This window comes from Grus americana, chromosome 1 (assembly GCF_028858705.1).
Source record: "Grus americana isolate bGruAme1 chromosome 1, bGruAme1.mat, whole genome shotgun sequence".
Classification (NCBI taxonomy): domain Eukaryota; kingdom Metazoa; phylum Chordata; class Aves; order Gruiformes; family Gruidae; genus Grus; species Grus americana.
In genome coordinates this window covers 215,493,878-215,510,185 of record NC_072852.1, presented here as the reverse complement: position 1 = coordinate 215,510,185, position 16,308 = coordinate 215,493,878, and the positions used below count along the sequence as shown (strand labels likewise).

Below are 16,308 nucleotides of genomic sequence, written 5' to 3'. Positions count from 1 at the left end.
TGACATTACAGACCCCTTTCATGAATGTTCAACTATGCTCCTCAAAGCAGGAAGGGCTTTTGCTCCCACTGCTCTTCTTTCATAGCTGTTCCACCATTGGGTTGCTTTAATGGTTCAAATCTCTCTTCTAATAACCAACCTATAGGTATTTCTGGCCATCTTATACTTAATTTGACCTTATGCCAACATAAATAGCTGAAATAGCTCTTTTTCCTCCCTGCTGTTCATTCCTTCAATGCACACAGGCAGAGCAGCCCCTTCCCACCTCTGCTTTCCTGCAGCTATGCTAAACAAGCCAGATCAGTTTAAGCTTTTCTCACAGGAAAGGTTCTTCATTTCCCTGACCACCTTAACAAGCTTCTTCAACACCTGCTCCCACTTCAGTTCATTAGTCTTGGAGAGGGATGGTGAGGTTTGTGCACCGTGTTCCAGGTGTGGTTCATCATGGCCTTAGATTGCAGCTTGGGAGGTCATTATTTTGTCATAGAAAACACCTTTTCCTCTGCACCACAGCATGGTGCTGGTCTTTTCCATGGCTACTCTTACACTGGGAACTCGCAGTCACCTGGTTTCTGGTTGATTGTCCTCAAGCAGGCAAGTTACCATCATGTAGCATCCATTTCTTGTGCCTTGCATGCATTTTGAATCAATACATTTCTTTCCCATTCTACATCTCTAATCCTCGAGGTCTTCCTCATGATATCTTGATCCTCCTCTTGTGTTGATGATGCCTCTCAGCTTTGCATCATCACAAATTTCACTGCCATGTTCAGGATGTTTGTGCTAATGTCATTAGATTCCAAAGAACATTGCTTGTAACCTCCTTTCAGATAGGCAGTCAGATATCATCTACTTCTGTCCTTTGACTAGAAATTTATATATCCTGACAAACCAGACTTTGGCACCTATCGTAACCCCTTGTGGCACGCTATCCCTTCTTCCCAGTAATCCCTTCATTGCCTGTCTTCATTATAGGAACTGTCTTCCTATTCTTAACACATAAAGCACCATGCCAAAATTAATAGAGTCATTAAAACTCACCAGAGTTGAATTTTACATGATGGAAATCATCAACGTGAAGTTCATGAGATCTTCATGTTTTGCTTTCATATCAGCTCTTGTTCTTGTTTCTGTCCTCAAATCTTTTATCTGCCTCTTCTTTGTCACTCTGATCAATTCCTTCATCTTGCTCAAAATGGAGGCAGAGGATGTGTTTAGTTTGGAAGTCACATCTAGAGGCCATATCATATCTTTAATCACCATCACGTCCTCTGTATACAGTGATTGCATGGCTTTCCTTATCTCCTCTGATACAAGTGTCTGCAGAAGCTTTGCTGGTATTTGCTTAATTATTCAACTTGTCTTGACTTTTGGTATTTCTCAACATCCCAACATATCCTGCTCTTTAAGATTTCTTTACTGGCTAGCCTTTTATTTTTCCAGTTCCTTGTAGACTTCACTTATTCCTGCTCTTTGCCTTGTGGTGGTTAGTTATCTGTGTTTCCTTCATATATTTTGCATAAGGTATGGACTGATAAGCAAAAGGGACTGATTGGGTAAGATAGCTGGACTGAGGTGGGAGACTGATGATCTGGGATATCTTCAAATCAAATGATTTGAAATGGTTAGCAAAGTTTTACCCTTGGAGATCCCAAGCCTTAGTTACTTCCTATTTTTGTTTAACATTAAATTTAAACAGAAACAACCTGTCATCACTCAGTCTGAGGGTTTTTTTATGACTGACTGCTGTAAAGTACTTATTACTTGCAAAAACCTGACAACATGTTGGTTGAGTGAATATAGAAGAAATTTGTTAGCTATCACATTCAACAATATCTGGTTTCTGTTAGGATTACCAGTATTTATTTTTTCATGTGTTTTTGGAAATGAGTGTTTCCCACACAGGGAATTTAAAGATCTGAATCTGAGTGTTTTTTCCTTACCAGTACCAATGCAGAGATCATACCAGTATCACTTGTTCTCTAATGGCGACAATGCAGAGACCTCATGCAGATACAGATATCTACCACAACCCCTTTAGATCTGCTTTGCGATTCTTTAAAAACAGATGTCCTTCTAGGGCCTTCTCTGGAAGTTATATTAGAAAATCCACAAAGCAGAGCTATGGTATACAGATGACTATATCGATGTGCAAGTGCTTGAGCCACACTGCCCAAGTTGCAGAAGGCAAAGGCGGCGACCTGGAGAATGAAAATCCACCCACTGTAGGAGAAGATCAGGTTCGAGACCATCAAAGGAACCTGAAGGTGCACAAGTCCATGGGACCTGATGAGATGCATCCACGAGTCCTGAGGGAACTGGTGGATGAAGTTACTAAGCCACTCTCCATCATATCTGAGAAGTCATGGCAGTCTGTTCAAGTTCCCACTGACTGGAAAAGGGGAAACATAACCCCCATTTTTAAGAAGGGTAAAAAGGAAGACCTGGGGAACTACAGGCTGGTCAGTCTCACCTCTGTGCCTGGCAAGATCATGGAGCAGATCCTCCTGGAAATGATGCTCAGGCACATGGAAGATAAGGAGGTGATTGGTGACAGCCAACGTAGCTTCACTAAGGGCAAATCATGCCTGACAAATTTGGTGGCTTTCTACAATGGGGTTACAGCGTTGGTGGATAAGGGATGAGTGACTGAAATCTACGTGGACTTGTGCAAAGCATTTGACACTGTCCCGCACGACATCCTTGTCTCTAAATTAGAGAGACATGGATTTGATGGATGGACCACTCTGTGGATAAGGAGTTGGCTGGATGGTCACACTCAAAGAGTTGTGGTCAATGGCTCAATGTCTAAGTAGAGACCAGTGACGAGTGGTGTTCCTCAGGAGTCAGTACTGGGACTGGCGCTGTTTAGCACCTTTGTTGATGACATGGACAGTAGGATCGAGTGCACCCTCAGCAAGTTTGCTGACGACACCAAGCTGTGTGGTGTGGTCGACATGCTGGAGGGAAGGGATGCCATCCAGAGGGACCTGGACAGGCTGGAGAGGTGGGACCGTGTGAATTGCATGAAGTTCAACCAGGCCAAGTGCAGGGTCCTGCACATGGGTCGGGGCAATCCCAAGCACAACTCCAGGCTGGGCAGAGAATGGATTGAGAGCAGCCCTGAGGAGAAGGACTTGGGGGTGTTGGGGGGCAAGAAGCTCAACATGAGCCAGCAGTGTCCGCTTGAAGCCCAGAAAGCCAACCGTGTCCTCGGCTGCATCACCAGCAGCGTGACCAACAGGTCGAGGGAGGGAATTCTGCCCCTCTGCTCTGCTCTGGTGAGAACCCCCCTGCAGTACTGCACCCAGCTCAGGGGTCCCCAGCACAAGAAAGACATGGAGCTGTTGGAGTGAGTCCAGAGGAGGCCACAAAGATGGTCCGAGGGCTGGAGCACCTCTGCTCTGGAGACAGGCTGAGAGAGTTGGGCTTGTTCAGCCTGGAGAAGAGAAGAGAAGGCTGCGGGGAGACCTTAGAGCCCCTTCCAGTCCCTACAGGGGCTCCAGGAAAGCTGGAGAGGGGCTGGTGACAAGGGCAGGGAGTGACAGGACAAGGGGGAATGGCCTGAAGCTGCAGGAGGGGAGATGGAGATGAGATGTGAGGCAGAAATTCTTCCCTGTGAGGGTGCTGAGGCCCTGGCCCAGGTTGCCCCGAGAAGCTGTGGCTGCCCCTGGCTCCCTGGCAGTGTTGAAGGCCAGGTTGGATGGGGCTTTGGGCAACCTGGGTTAGTGGAGGGTGTCCCTGCCCATGGCAGGGCATTGGAACTAGATGATCTTTAAGGTCCCTTCCAACCCAAACCATTCTGTGATTCTGTGTTAAAAACTTGAACTCAATTAGTGGAAGAAATTAGTGGAAGAAATCCTCGCTTTCTTCTATGGACTTGGGTCAGGTTCTTTGAGCCACAAGGTGCTGATGACATTGGGCTAATTACAATTCAGGTTGTCTTGTGCTTTGAGAAATATGTGAAATGCTTTATGTGGGACTCATCTCTTATTTGATCAGCCCACTGACTGGACATGAATTTGGAAGAGCTGTAACTCAGAGCGTAGCTTGGTTTTCATGATATGTGCATTAAATTTACTTCAAGGGTTTGTATTTCATTTCAGGATGATTGACTGGGTGTCCTGGCCCCTGGGGAAGAACATAGACAAGTGGATCATTGCTCTGTTGAAGGGTTTGGCTGCGGTGAAGAAGTTCAGCATCTTGATTGAAGTTACTCTTTCAAAAATTGAAAAGGTCAGTGGGCTCTTTTAAAGATAAATGTGAACAACAGACTTGTTGCACCTGAGATATCTTCTTACCTCTCAACCGAATGAGTATGAGATGTGACCTTAGATGTACAGAAAAGAGAAAAGGGGCTTCGAAGGGACTGTTGTGCCCCCTGCACCCTCTGTGAATGCAGCGTTCCTGTGTATGGGGTGGTGGGCTGATGCCTTTTTTTGTGACCAGGAATGATATTCTCCAGAACAACCAGCAGTTCTTTAGGTCTTGGTTTGCAAAGGTACTGATGTCGTGAAGGTTATGAAATAAAACAAGTCAAGGTTTTTCAAGCCAACCAATCAGTTTTATTCCCAAACTATGGAGCTCTTGTACAACCTGCCTTTGGGAATGTGACACCTCTCCTTCAAGTGTGCCTGGATCAGTGCTGGTTGGCATGGGCAAAATACGTAACCAGTGAGCATGTTCACAGTCCTCACAGTCACAGGTCAGTTTTTAAGCCTGTACCCTGGCCTTAGTTCATTTACTAGCGCAGATAAAGTTCCCACTGCCATTGCTATCACCTGTTTTGGCAGTGAGTACTCGCTGCTCTCTGAAAAACGTGTGACCAAGCACTGAAATTGGTTGCCTCTTCAAAAACATTTTCTGTGCTGTGGTCCTGCTCTTCCCTCCTTCATAAAATGGGGATAACACCTGGCTGAGCCTTCAGTGGAAGTCACCATAGGAGTTATCAATACCATAATTATCAGTATTGGAACATTATATTATTGGAACTATAGGCTGGGCGAAGAATGGATTGAAAGCAACCCTGAGGAGAAGGACTTGGGGGTACTGATTGATGAGAAGCTCAACATGAGCCGGCAGTGTGCGCTTGCAGCCCAGAAAAGCCAACCGTGTCCTGGGCTGCATCACCAGCAGCGTGACCAGCAGGTCGAGGGAGGGGATTCTGCCCCTCTACTCTGCTCTTGTGAGACCCCCCCCTGCAGAACTGCATCCAGCTCTGGGGGCCCCAGTACAAGAGAGACATGGAGCTGTTGGAGTGAGTCCAGAGGAGGCCACGAAGCTGACTGGAGGGCTGGAGCACCTCTCCTATGAGGACAGGCTGAGAGAGTTGGGATTGTTCAGCCTGGAGAAAAGGCAGCTCTGGGGAGATCTAATTGTGGCTTACCAGTTTCTGAAGGGGCTACAGGAAAGATGGTGAGGGACTGTTTATGAGGGAGCGTAGTGACAGGACATGGGGTAATGGGTTTAAGCTGAAGAAGGGTCGATTTAGATTAGATGTTAGAAAGAAATTCTTTACTCTTAGAATGGTGAGGCGCTGGAACAGGTTGCCCAGAGAGATTGTGGAGGCCCCATCCCTGGAAGTGTTTAAGACCAGGTTGGATGAGGCTTTGGGCAACATGGTCTAGTGGAGGGTGTCCCTGCCCATGGCAGGGAGATTGGAACAGGATGATCTTTAAGGTTCCTTCCAACCCGAACCATTCTATGATTATTAATAAATGCATTTGTCCCTGTGAGCAGTGGGAGAGTAGCCAAGCATCTTGGGCTTTTCTTTATCTTTCATTGTTAATGCACAGGAAAGGGACACAGCCCTTAAAATAACATATGATCCCTGGAAACTCTCAGAAATACGGTCTGAAAGGGGTAGAGGGCATTGTCAGCTTATACAATTTTCTGTAAAGTAGGATAAATATAATTACTTAGCCTTTGAAAAAGGCCTTTGTTTTGTATCTCTTTGCCTGAAAGGTTAGTGATAAAGTTCCGAATATCACAATAAAACAGAAGAGGCAAATTTTAGAAAATCTAGCATTCCTCTGTGCCTGTACGGCCTCGTCCATCAGGAGGTATGGAGATGCAGTGGTGTTTAGCCCAGAGCTCTGCATCTTCTTGTGCCAGGCATTGCACAAGCCTGAAAGTGTGAGTATAACCCACACAGTATTTTTAGGATGCCCTGAGGCCGTGTTCTGGACAGGAGATGACTCCAGAGACTTGGCTGTAGGCTGCTTGCTTTGACATCCAGCATGGAGTAAGACAGACCAGCAACCGTCGTAGATGCTCAGTGCCTCTTTTCCCTGCTGGCCCCTTCTCCTGCGTGTCGCAGTGCCATCCTGCCTTCTCATTTGCTTTTTTTCTCCCCCACCAGGTCTTCTCCAAATTGCTGTATCCTATCGTGAGAGAGGGGGCTTTGTCTGTCCTGCAGTACATGCTGCTGAGCTTTCAGCACTCCCATGAGGCATTTCACTTGGTAAGGCTGTGTCTGGCACTCACATGAGGGCATCGCCCCAAGTATAACTGTGCCGTGGGGCAACATGGGTGGGAGGCAGCCTAAGGTGCTGAGATACTGGGGAATACTTCCCTCATCTGCTTGATTTCTCAAAGTGATGTAAACTCAACCCTGTCCATCCACTCGCAGCCTGTCCTGGCAGGTGCTCACCCTCTCCTGCAGCCCAAACAGCTTTTTGGGCACCATGAAGCCAGTACTGAGATGCAGAGGCAAGTCCTGAGCCTAAATGTGCTTGGTTGCCACGGACAGAGCAACCACCCGATGTTAGAGAGTGAGGTGCTGAGGAGAGTGAGGCTTTGCTTTCTCCTCTGATATTTTCTCCCATTTTTCTTGAGGCTTATCAGCTGGATAGCTTATTTCCATGGATAAATCAGTATAAAGCTGGTTGGGGCTTGGCCATTCCATTTGAAATGTTTGCAATGTGTGTATGCTCCGCTTTTTTTCTGCTGTGCTTTACCAGGTGGAGGAGTGGACTCCATGGGCAAGTGGGTCCCCATGGTCCTCTCTCAACATCAAAGCCCACCAGCTCAGGATGCAGTTAATGCAAACATATTGGATGGCCTGTCAAGCCACACTGAGGGTCTCAGCAGCAGTGGCTGTAGTGCTCTTGCAGTTGTTTTACCCTGGTGTTTGCCAGCCCTGCAAGTGGAAGAGGAGGTTCCCTTCTTCTCTGCTCCTGCTCTCAGACCACTTGCTTGTCCTAGCCACTCTCCCTTGTGCTGAGCCATTTGTAGGGCCACGTGCTGAACTGTGTTGTAAAAGAAGCCCAAGTGAAACCTATCCTAGCAGAAAATCATGATGGTCAGTATTGCCCAGCTTGGTCTGGGTCTTCGTCAACCACAAAACTACACTATTGCATTTGCCTGGAGAAGGAAAGGGAAGAAGGTGGAGGGATGGCCCAGGGCAGGAAGATGTGCAGGGCTACGCTGACCCTTTCTGGCTGAGGATGTACTTTCAGGGTCTTGTTTAGAAGATACAGTCCCATATTTGTTCCCACCCTTTCAGCTGAAATGTGGTAGATGTTGCCACTCTGGCTTTGGGATGTCTTAGGTGAAGCCTTTGCATTGAGAGTGTCTTGGAGGGTTAAGGCAGTGGAGGACAGGGAATATATTCTTCAACAGCGCTTGCTGTTCCCTAAGCAGGTGCCTGACTGTCCATTGGACTCAATGGGCCTCACCCCGCGTGTGACTTCAAATTGTCACCAACATGTGGCACCCACTACCATTTCATGAAGTGATGGGTCATCTTTCAGAGCATTCCACAGCATCAGTGCGACAAGACTTGAAAACTGGATCAGAACGCTTCCACTTCATGAATTCTCTGCTGTTAAAAGCAAAAGACACTTTCAGCAGCATTTGAATCTCCTCTTTTCATTTCCACAGTGATATTTTTGTATTTTATTTTGCTGTTGACACTATAGCACGGCTCTGCTTCTCGCTGGCGTTGCCCCTGGAATGCTGTAATTAAAAAGCAAGGCTGAAGCAAAGGCATGCTTGCAGTGATTGAACTGATAAAAGAAGTAATGGAAAATTACTCCTATTAATATTTGATTTTATACTTTTTCATTAAATCCCTTACATTTGGCTTTTCACCTAAAGTTCACAGAATAAACAGATAAGGCTGGAAAAAAGCAAAGCTAGCCAACATTTCCAACTGATGTTTTTTCATTCCTCAGCTGGAGACACTTTAAATGAGTCTGAATTTCTTGAGAAACTCTTCGGTTTCTAAAAATAGGATCATTCCAACAGATTGTTTTCAGTTGGGCGTCCAAATTTTGAAACACTCCAAAAGCTGTTGGTTGCTCTTGGCTTGAAGTTTCCATCTGCAGCCCAGCGAGCACAAATTTCCTCTCCTATTTTTAAGAAACAGGGCACAAACCTGTCTTGCTTCTTATCTTTTTGTGTTTGCCCTGGCAGTTTGGAAGAGTTTTGAGAACTGTTGCCATCATAGCTTGGCAAAATATTGATGTATAAAACAGTACCGGGATTCATTTGCTTCCCCAACAAAACTTTCCTGTTGGAAAGGAAATAGTTAAAATCTCCAACATTTTGAGGAGAAAGAGAGGGAAAGAAGAGAGGAAGATGAAGGGAGGAAGGGGGGATCAGGCAATGGCCAGACTGGGGGTCCTGAGACTTTACTCCAGGATTGTTCTGGGGTAAAAATCATGTGAAAAATAAATACGAAAAAGGTTGCGTAAGTGCCCAGGGTCACTCTAGCACATCTGCAGGGTTGGAAATAGGTTATTAATTCTCTGTGCAGCTGCGGGGTCAGCAGAGGGTGCCCGTGAGCAATGTATCATTTGTGTTTGTGTCTGCGTGTTCATTTTTAAATTTTCTAGATGAAAGCAAAATAACAAATGTGCTGTTTACATGCCTGTTGCCACCCATCCAACCATACCAATTCCAGTTTAGTTTATACAGTGTAAAATAAAATATAGCACACCAGACAGCAGTTCTTGTAGGCTAATTAATCTATCTCGTAGGTTTGAATCCCTGCACTTGGCAGTCAGCATATAACGCTCCTTTCCACCGTGGGTGTGTGTTTTAGTAGAGACTGATCTGCAGAAAGAATGGAAATTGCAGCACAGCAAAGCAGCAGCACAAACCTGCAGGTGTCATGCAACATGAAACCCTCTAAGGTCTATAGCATTTGCACTACCGAAGTCAACAGAAGAGTTGCTGTTGAGTTCATAGGGTAAAGGATTAAGTCCAGAATGGGACTCAAGTCCACTCCTGTTGACTGTCCTTTCTGCCTGGGGGTGAATTTCATTCCCCTGCATGTGTGTTAAAGCTCTGTGGATAATTTGTGGTGAACTTCCATCTTCCAGCTGCTCCCTCACATCCCCAGGCTGGTGGTCTCTCTGAAGAAGGAGGACTCCAACTCTGCCACCAGCTCCCTGGAGCAGCTGGCTGAGCTCATCCACTGCATGTTCTTCCGCTTCTCAGGATTTCCAGATCTCTACGAACCAGTCCTAGAAGCGATTAAAGTAAGACACGCACCTCTCAGCTATTTTTCTGGTTTGCATGCAGAAATAGCATCTTAGTTTGCAGCTGAGTGCAGAGGGACTTTCCTACTGGTAGGGATGTCCTAACTTCAATATCTCAAGTTGTGGTAGAAGAAAGGGTTTGAAATTCTGAGTTTGAGCCCCATGTAGGCAAGTTGAGGGAAGAGACTTCTCTTATGGTGGGTCTGCAGAAGTCCTGATCGTGACTATGGGTTTTAGCTATAGCTTTAGTCTTGAATGCCTCTAAAGCAGTAATACTAGCAGCTAAACAGTTCCTTGCATGGATGCATGTTCATGTGAAGAGCAGGGGAAATGAGTTGTGCTGTAAACACCTCTAGCTGAGGAGTGTTGCTGTTGCCCATTACTAATTATTCACATGGAAAGATAACAATTTATAACACAGATCTCTCTTTCCAAGGCTTTTCCTATTCCAAATGAAGACCGGATTAAATATCTCTTGGGACAAAACGCTTGGACCTCCCAGAAGAACGAGCTGGCCTGCTTCTACCCACGGCTAGCATCTAAATCGGAGACGGGAAAGATCGGGTTAATAAATTTGGGAAACACCTGCTACATGAACAGCATTATACAGTCTCTTTTCATGGCTTCAGAGTGAGTTTTTGCTCCCTTGCTACCACTCAAGACTGCTCCAGGGTTGCTCATCACGCAGGCACTGCGTGTCCTGCACTGATTTTCTGTCTTACGGTTTGCATCTCCACTTTTCTTTTGCAGCTTTCGGCATTCAGTGTTGAATTTAACCGAGGGCAACTCCCAGCCCCTGATGACAAAGCTCCAGTGGCTCTTTGCGTTTTTGGAGCACAGTCAGGTAATTATTTCATGTTCTAGTTATTTGTTTGGACTGTCGGCTGCGGAAAGGCTCGTCTCCTAGTTACTTCCTGCTGACTCCAACGTGCTGATAAGGAGCTGTGGATCTTGGTGGATTTTTATAACAAGATGAATTTTGTTTATATGAGAGAGGCTAATTTTGGGGGTGGAGGAGGCAAGCTCCTATCACCCATGAAAGCGAACTGTGTTCGCACCAGGCTGCCTGTCTTCAGCCTGAGATCCTCCTGGGCTGAAATGATGTAATAACTAATAGTTTTGACAATGAAGTCCATTCGGTGATAGTTTACATATGTGGCCAGCTGAGAAGCCTGTTGGTGTAAAACAGAGATTTTTGTTTCTTGCTATGCAGCAAGGAAGAAGACTGGAGCAGCTTGCTTGTCCCCTTGCTTCACAGCAAAGCACAAGCAATTGACGAAGATTGCCTTACAAGTGGTTTTATTAAAAAAACCACCATCACACACAAAATCCTGCCTTTAGATTCCAAATCCTCTGTATTTGAGGGAAAGTAAAAAAAACCAAACAAAACACAACACCCTTAAACAAATTAATTACGAATGCTTTCTTGACAAACCTGAAATTTAACATCCGCAAATGCTGGAGATACAGCCAGGTCATATCTAGCTCCTGTCTTGAAAATATATCTTCCTGCCCCTAGAAAGACATGAATTTGAAAGTCCAGTGAATTTCCCCTCGCTGCAAAACCAGTCATCTGGGCTTCTCTCTTTTCCAAGCCATGACTGACAGAGCTGGCTTGTTGCATTGTGGTATTATGTCATTACAGATGGCTTTTTGGGGAAAAATATACACAACCTGTTGAATTTAATATTTGGTCATAGAGGGGCCCAGTTTTTGATGGAAGGTTAGGGTGTCTGTGATCTGTGATGAGCAAATACAGAAGCATATTTGCTTCTTGTGTAGTTTATGGTTAATAGTTTCCTGCTAATTTCCTAATAGCCTTCTAGTTATTTTTCTTCTTTGGGCTGTTCTTAAAGTCGCTTCTTTGCCAAACACGAGTCTTTTTCCATATTAATTAGACAGCAGCTTCCTAACAGCAGTGATTACATTATCCGGTAATGCAGATTACCTGCCTGCAGTGATCAGAATGGCAGGTGGAAGTTTAGTGGATTTTTTGCTTTGTCTTTTTTTTATGAAAGGATTTGGTGAGAGAGATCCTGATCAATTTAAATGGAGCATCAAATTAAATTCAGGCTGAATTAAGTAGAAGTCTCTGGGTCAGGCCAATAAACCATTTGAAAATAGAAGGAAGAAATAAACATGTGGATATTTTATAGAAGTATACGTAAAAGAATGGCTGAAATTCATCCTTACAGTCCTGGCTTGCAGCAAACCAAGAAAGTCTTCCTGTGCACTGGGATTAGCCCTTGTAGGGGAAAAAAAAGGGGACCTTATCAGGCACACAAGTGCACCCCGCTCCCAGTGAAGCAGACAGAAAGACCCTCCTCTTCCCTCTCCATCCCCCTATGTGAAATGAGAACCAGATCCCCTGGGTTAAAAGCACTTCTTCTTCTGTGTTGCTGCCAGCGACCTGCCATCTCACCCGAGAGCTTCCTCTCTGCCTCCTGGCCGCCCTGGTTCACCCCCGGCGCTCAGCAGGACTGCTCGGAGTATCTCAAGTACTTGCTGGACCGGTACGTGGCAAGCGATGCGATTTTGGAGCCTGGTGACAACGGCACGCCTAGACCCGATGCAATGTTTAACGCTGACCCATGTGCAAACTGGGCAAGCAGCTGAGACATGGAAGAGTTGTGAGAGTGGAGGATTGGGGTGAAAGATGGTGAGACTGGTCTGGAGCTCCTTGATAAAACCCTGTTTGGGCTGGCTTAGGGGTAAGGTCAGAACTTAGTTCAGCTTGAAAATTTCTGCCTGTGCTCTGAAGGTGAAGGGAATTGCAGCAAGTTCAGAGATCTGCCTTAACAACCCACTCAGCCTCCTCTGTAAGATTGATTTTGCCTTTCTCTTACCTAGAAATCCCAAATCTCTGGTGTCCTAGCGATCCCCCTAGAAGCAGGGGGTCAATGGCACATGGAGACCTCAGGTTTTCAAATCCTGCCCAAATCCTCCCCACCTTCCTCCCATAGCACCAGACCCCTCAGCACAGGTGGGTTAACCTGGATTAACCCCTTTGAGTGAAGAAGAGAAACCCTACTTTAGAAACTACCTCTTGGTATTTTATTGGTGCATAACGCAGCTTTTTTTTCCCTGCCAAAGATTACACGAAGAAGAAAAAACTGGAAAAAGGATCTACCAGAAACTCAAGGAATCCAGCTTGATGTCTCAAGTGGTGGAGCATCATTACTTAAACAAGACATTGATTGAGAAGATGTTTGGGGGTAAAATGATGACAAAGATCCGCTGCTTGAAGTGTCTGAACGTCTCCTCCCGAGAAGAAGCCTTCACAGACCTGTCTCTGGCTTTTCCTCCACCAGACAGGCACATGCGTGGGAGCACATCTGTTTTACCTGTAGAAGAAATTGGCCCACAGTTTATTGAGCCTCCTGAAAACCCAAGCCAGCTTACGGGGTCTCCCTGGATCCGGAGGAAGGCCCCCATGGCTGGAGACCCTGCAGCCCTGCCGATGCCTGTGGAAACGCTGAGTTTCCAGGAGCCGGGAGAAGTGGCAAATCCCTTAAGTGGCGATGCTGTTGGCGTGGATGCAGCCAAAGACCCTCTCTCAGCTTTTGGGGAACAGGCTTGTGCTCCCAAGGACTCCAGATCTGTCCCAGATTTAATCAACTATTTTCTATCCCCAGAGAGACTGACAGCAGAGAACAAATACCACTGTGAGAAGTGTGCGTCCTTGCAGGACGCCGAGAAGGTAGCAGAGCTGACGGAGGGTCCACACTACCTCATCCTCACGCTGCTGCGGTTCTCCTTCGACCCACGGACTATGAAGAGAAAGAAGATCTTGGACAATGTCTCCATCCCTGTGGTTCTCAAACTGCCCATCCTTGTTGCCCCGAAGGAAACCGAGGAGGTTTGCCAGCACGGGAAGGACAGGCCTGCCCCGGGAGGTGGCTTCACGTCTGTCGTGTACGACCTCTGCAGTGTGGTGGTGCATTCAGGCATCTCCTCTGAGAGCGGCCACTACTACTGCTACTCCAGGGAGTGCACCGACACTGTCCCACACGGGCAGCCCCAGGATGGGGCACCAAAACCAGCCTCTGACAAGCAGTTGGACTTTGAAATCCAGTGGTACCTCTTCAACGACACTAGGGTTTCCTTCTCCTCCTTCGAATCAGTCAGCAACGTTACCTCTTTCTTCCCCAAGGACACTGCCTATGTCCTCTTCTACAGGCAGCGGCCGGGCAGGCAAAGCTGCCCACTGCACGAGGCTCTGGCCGAGGCCGGCTGCCTGCATGGCGAACCCTCCCTCCATAAAGACTTGATGGAAGCCATTTCCAAAGATAACATCCTCTACTTGCAGGTAACTCCCACTGCCATCCACAACAGGGTACGATCCTGCGGCTGCCCAGCTCGTGGGCCACGTTCCAACCATCTGGGCATCAGCAGGGTCACGTCCTGTGGATAAATCCGTGCATGCAGATACCTGCCTGCTCCCTGAAGCCAAATGCCTTTTTCTTGTTAGCACCCACATATGAGCAAATTGCAGCTTCCCAGTAAAATTGGGTGTTGAGGTTGGTGCAAGACATCCCGTGGCTGTGCTTGGGGTTGACTTGCTGTTGCCCAACCCAGGCAGCTCTGCCTGAAATTTTCTCATAAGTAACTGGGAAGGATGGGCGAGCTGGGAATACAAACTAGAGCAGATTTCATTCAATTGGTAAAATTCAAAGCTTTCCAAACAGCAGTGCCCCACAGGACATGAGCAGCGCCAGGGGGGAATTGAGTGGTCCCTCCTCTCCCCAGACATGGCTCTGGAAAGACAAGACTGGTTTTTGATGGCTGGAGAGATGCCATGCTTTGCTGAATCCCTCCTGCCGAGCTCTAGAGATGAGCATGTGGCCTGCTCACCCTGGTTTAATTTGGAGGATGTTCCCAGGGGTGACCAAACAGGCTCCCGGCTTCTGAGGGAAAGTAGGAGCATCCCCCCACCTGGGTCATTTAGCCACAAATATCCTTGTGTTGTTTCTCCCCCTTCCTTCTCCTAGGAGCAGGAAAAAGAAGCAAGGAACAGAGCTGCTTACATTTCTGCCTTGCCGAAATCCCCGCTGTGGTGGAGAGACTTTGACAGGGACAAGGACGATGACAGCTCATCGGGGGGCTGCAGCCCAGCAGCGGGCGGGGGCGGATCCGGCACCTTTCATGGACTGGTCTTCTAGCCACCAAGGTTAAAGCAGACAATCAATGTCCACAGGGCCAACCTGAAGCCAGAGGCTCCTCTTCCTCATTCTGATGACAGCGAACATCTTGGAGGAGGATTTGGGGAAAATTTCAATGGAAATGGACTCAGGGGGTGATTTGGAGGCACCCGGAAGGTCCCACCGCTTCCTATGCACTTGGTCTTCACGCCTTAACGTAACTAAGCTAACGCAGAGATGAGCAGCTGCCGACAGCTCGGAGAAGTGCCCTTTTGCTTCAGTGTAGCCGTGTCTTGCCTGCTGTGAGCCATGCCACCAGCCTGGGGAGGGGACAGGGACGGGGATGAGGATGGACTCAGCATGGCCCCAGGAATGGACATATCCTGTCTGCAGCCCTTTCTGTGGCACCGAGTTGATTTGGGGGGGACCTCTGGTTGGTTGTGGGCTTTTTTTAATGTGGTTTTGAGAACTCACCTTGACACACTTCTAAAGGTAGAAGGCGGCTGAAAAGACTGAAAAAAGCCAAGCAGCCAATGTGGCAATGCTGATCTAGTGGGGCAGTGAGCCTGCAAACCTACTTTGGTCACGGTGAGCAGTGGCAGGTCTACCAGAGGGGTTTTATGCAGCATTGCAAAGCACCCAAAAGACACTGAGGGGCACAAATGCCTCCAGCCAAGAGGACTGACCTCGTCCAGTTGGGTTTTTTTGGTCTCCAGTAAAGCCCCATTGTGTGACCAGTGACCTCGGGACACTGCTAGTGTTCACAGCAGGCTCAGACACACAGCCGTTGTCCAGATGTGTCTTTAAGACTCAGCTTCTTTCTGCTGCTGTCATCTCATGGCTTTCTGGGCTGGGTCTGCCCTTTAAAATTTGGGCTTTCCTTTGGGATACCTTGAACTGAGCAGCACTAGCTATTATTTAAAATGCTGATTTGCGAGGAAAGCAACCCAACCAGATATATTATATCAACCCAATATAAACACATACTATGTAAACCAATGCATTATATAAATCAGTAGTGGGACAGGGGCTGATTTTGGTGGCAGGAGGCCATCTCAGTCCCTGGGCAGCCTGTCTACAGGACCACGTCTCCTTCCCATGTCCCTTCCCAGCTGTTGTTCCCTTCCCTGCCTGCTCCTCCCTTGTGCCTGTAGTAGAGATTTCTCTAGCTGAAGTGGCAGAGACTTGTGCCTTAGGTCCTGGGTGCAGGGCCTAATCCTGACCGTGGGGTGTTGGGGTGGGAATATTGTGTTGCTGCAGAGGACGAGGCAAAGCACAGACATTGCTACAGATAATGCGAGCAGAAAGTCTGCTATAGAGGACACTTGGGATCAAATCTCTGGCATATACTATCATATTCTTTTATTGCCTTTCCTATATATAAATAAAGGAAATTAATTAGTTCAACATAGAGGCTTAGTGTCTTAATGCAATACTCATAGCTATTGGGCTGATGGGTCAAAAAAGAGATGGGGAAGATGATGGGAGATGAGCATCCAACCTCATGGATGTGGGACAACCTTGCAGAGTCATAGCTTGTAAGAGGCGAGCAGGCAGAGGTGAGATGGGGAACCCCAGCCCAGAGCTGGGTGCCCTCCAAATGCAGGTCACAATCCTGTTAGTGGGGTTTTGCAGATGAGCAGAGGAGGGTGTTCATTGTGTTTTAGTCTGCTAGACTT

The 16,308-nt window shown here is 47.2% G+C and overlaps 1 protein-coding gene across 1 annotated transcript in view; it reads left to right on the top strand.

The window, feature by feature from the left end:
- Window positions 1–15,955, top strand: part of USP35 (ubiquitin specific peptidase 35) — a 31,747-nt gene extending 15,792 nt beyond the window's left edge. The window contains exons 4-11 of the mRNA XM_054847636.1: window positions 4,107–4,236; window positions 6,362–6,463; window positions 9,330–9,488; window positions 9,925–10,118; window positions 10,239–10,332; window positions 11,895–12,001; window positions 12,582–13,797; window positions 14,480–15,955. Of these exons, the coding sequence (XP_054703611.1) occupies window positions 4,107–4,236; window positions 6,362–6,463; window positions 9,330–9,488; window positions 9,925–10,118; window positions 10,239–10,332; window positions 11,895–12,001; window positions 12,582–13,797; window positions 14,480–14,650 (2,173 nt within the window). The 3' untranslated portion in view covers window positions 14,651–15,955. The remainder of the gene's footprint in view (window positions 1–4,106; window positions 4,237–6,361; window positions 6,464–9,329; window positions 9,489–9,924; window positions 10,119–10,238; window positions 10,333–11,894; window positions 12,002–12,581; window positions 13,798–14,479) is intronic.
- Window positions 15,956–16,308: the final 353 nt, after the last annotated feature.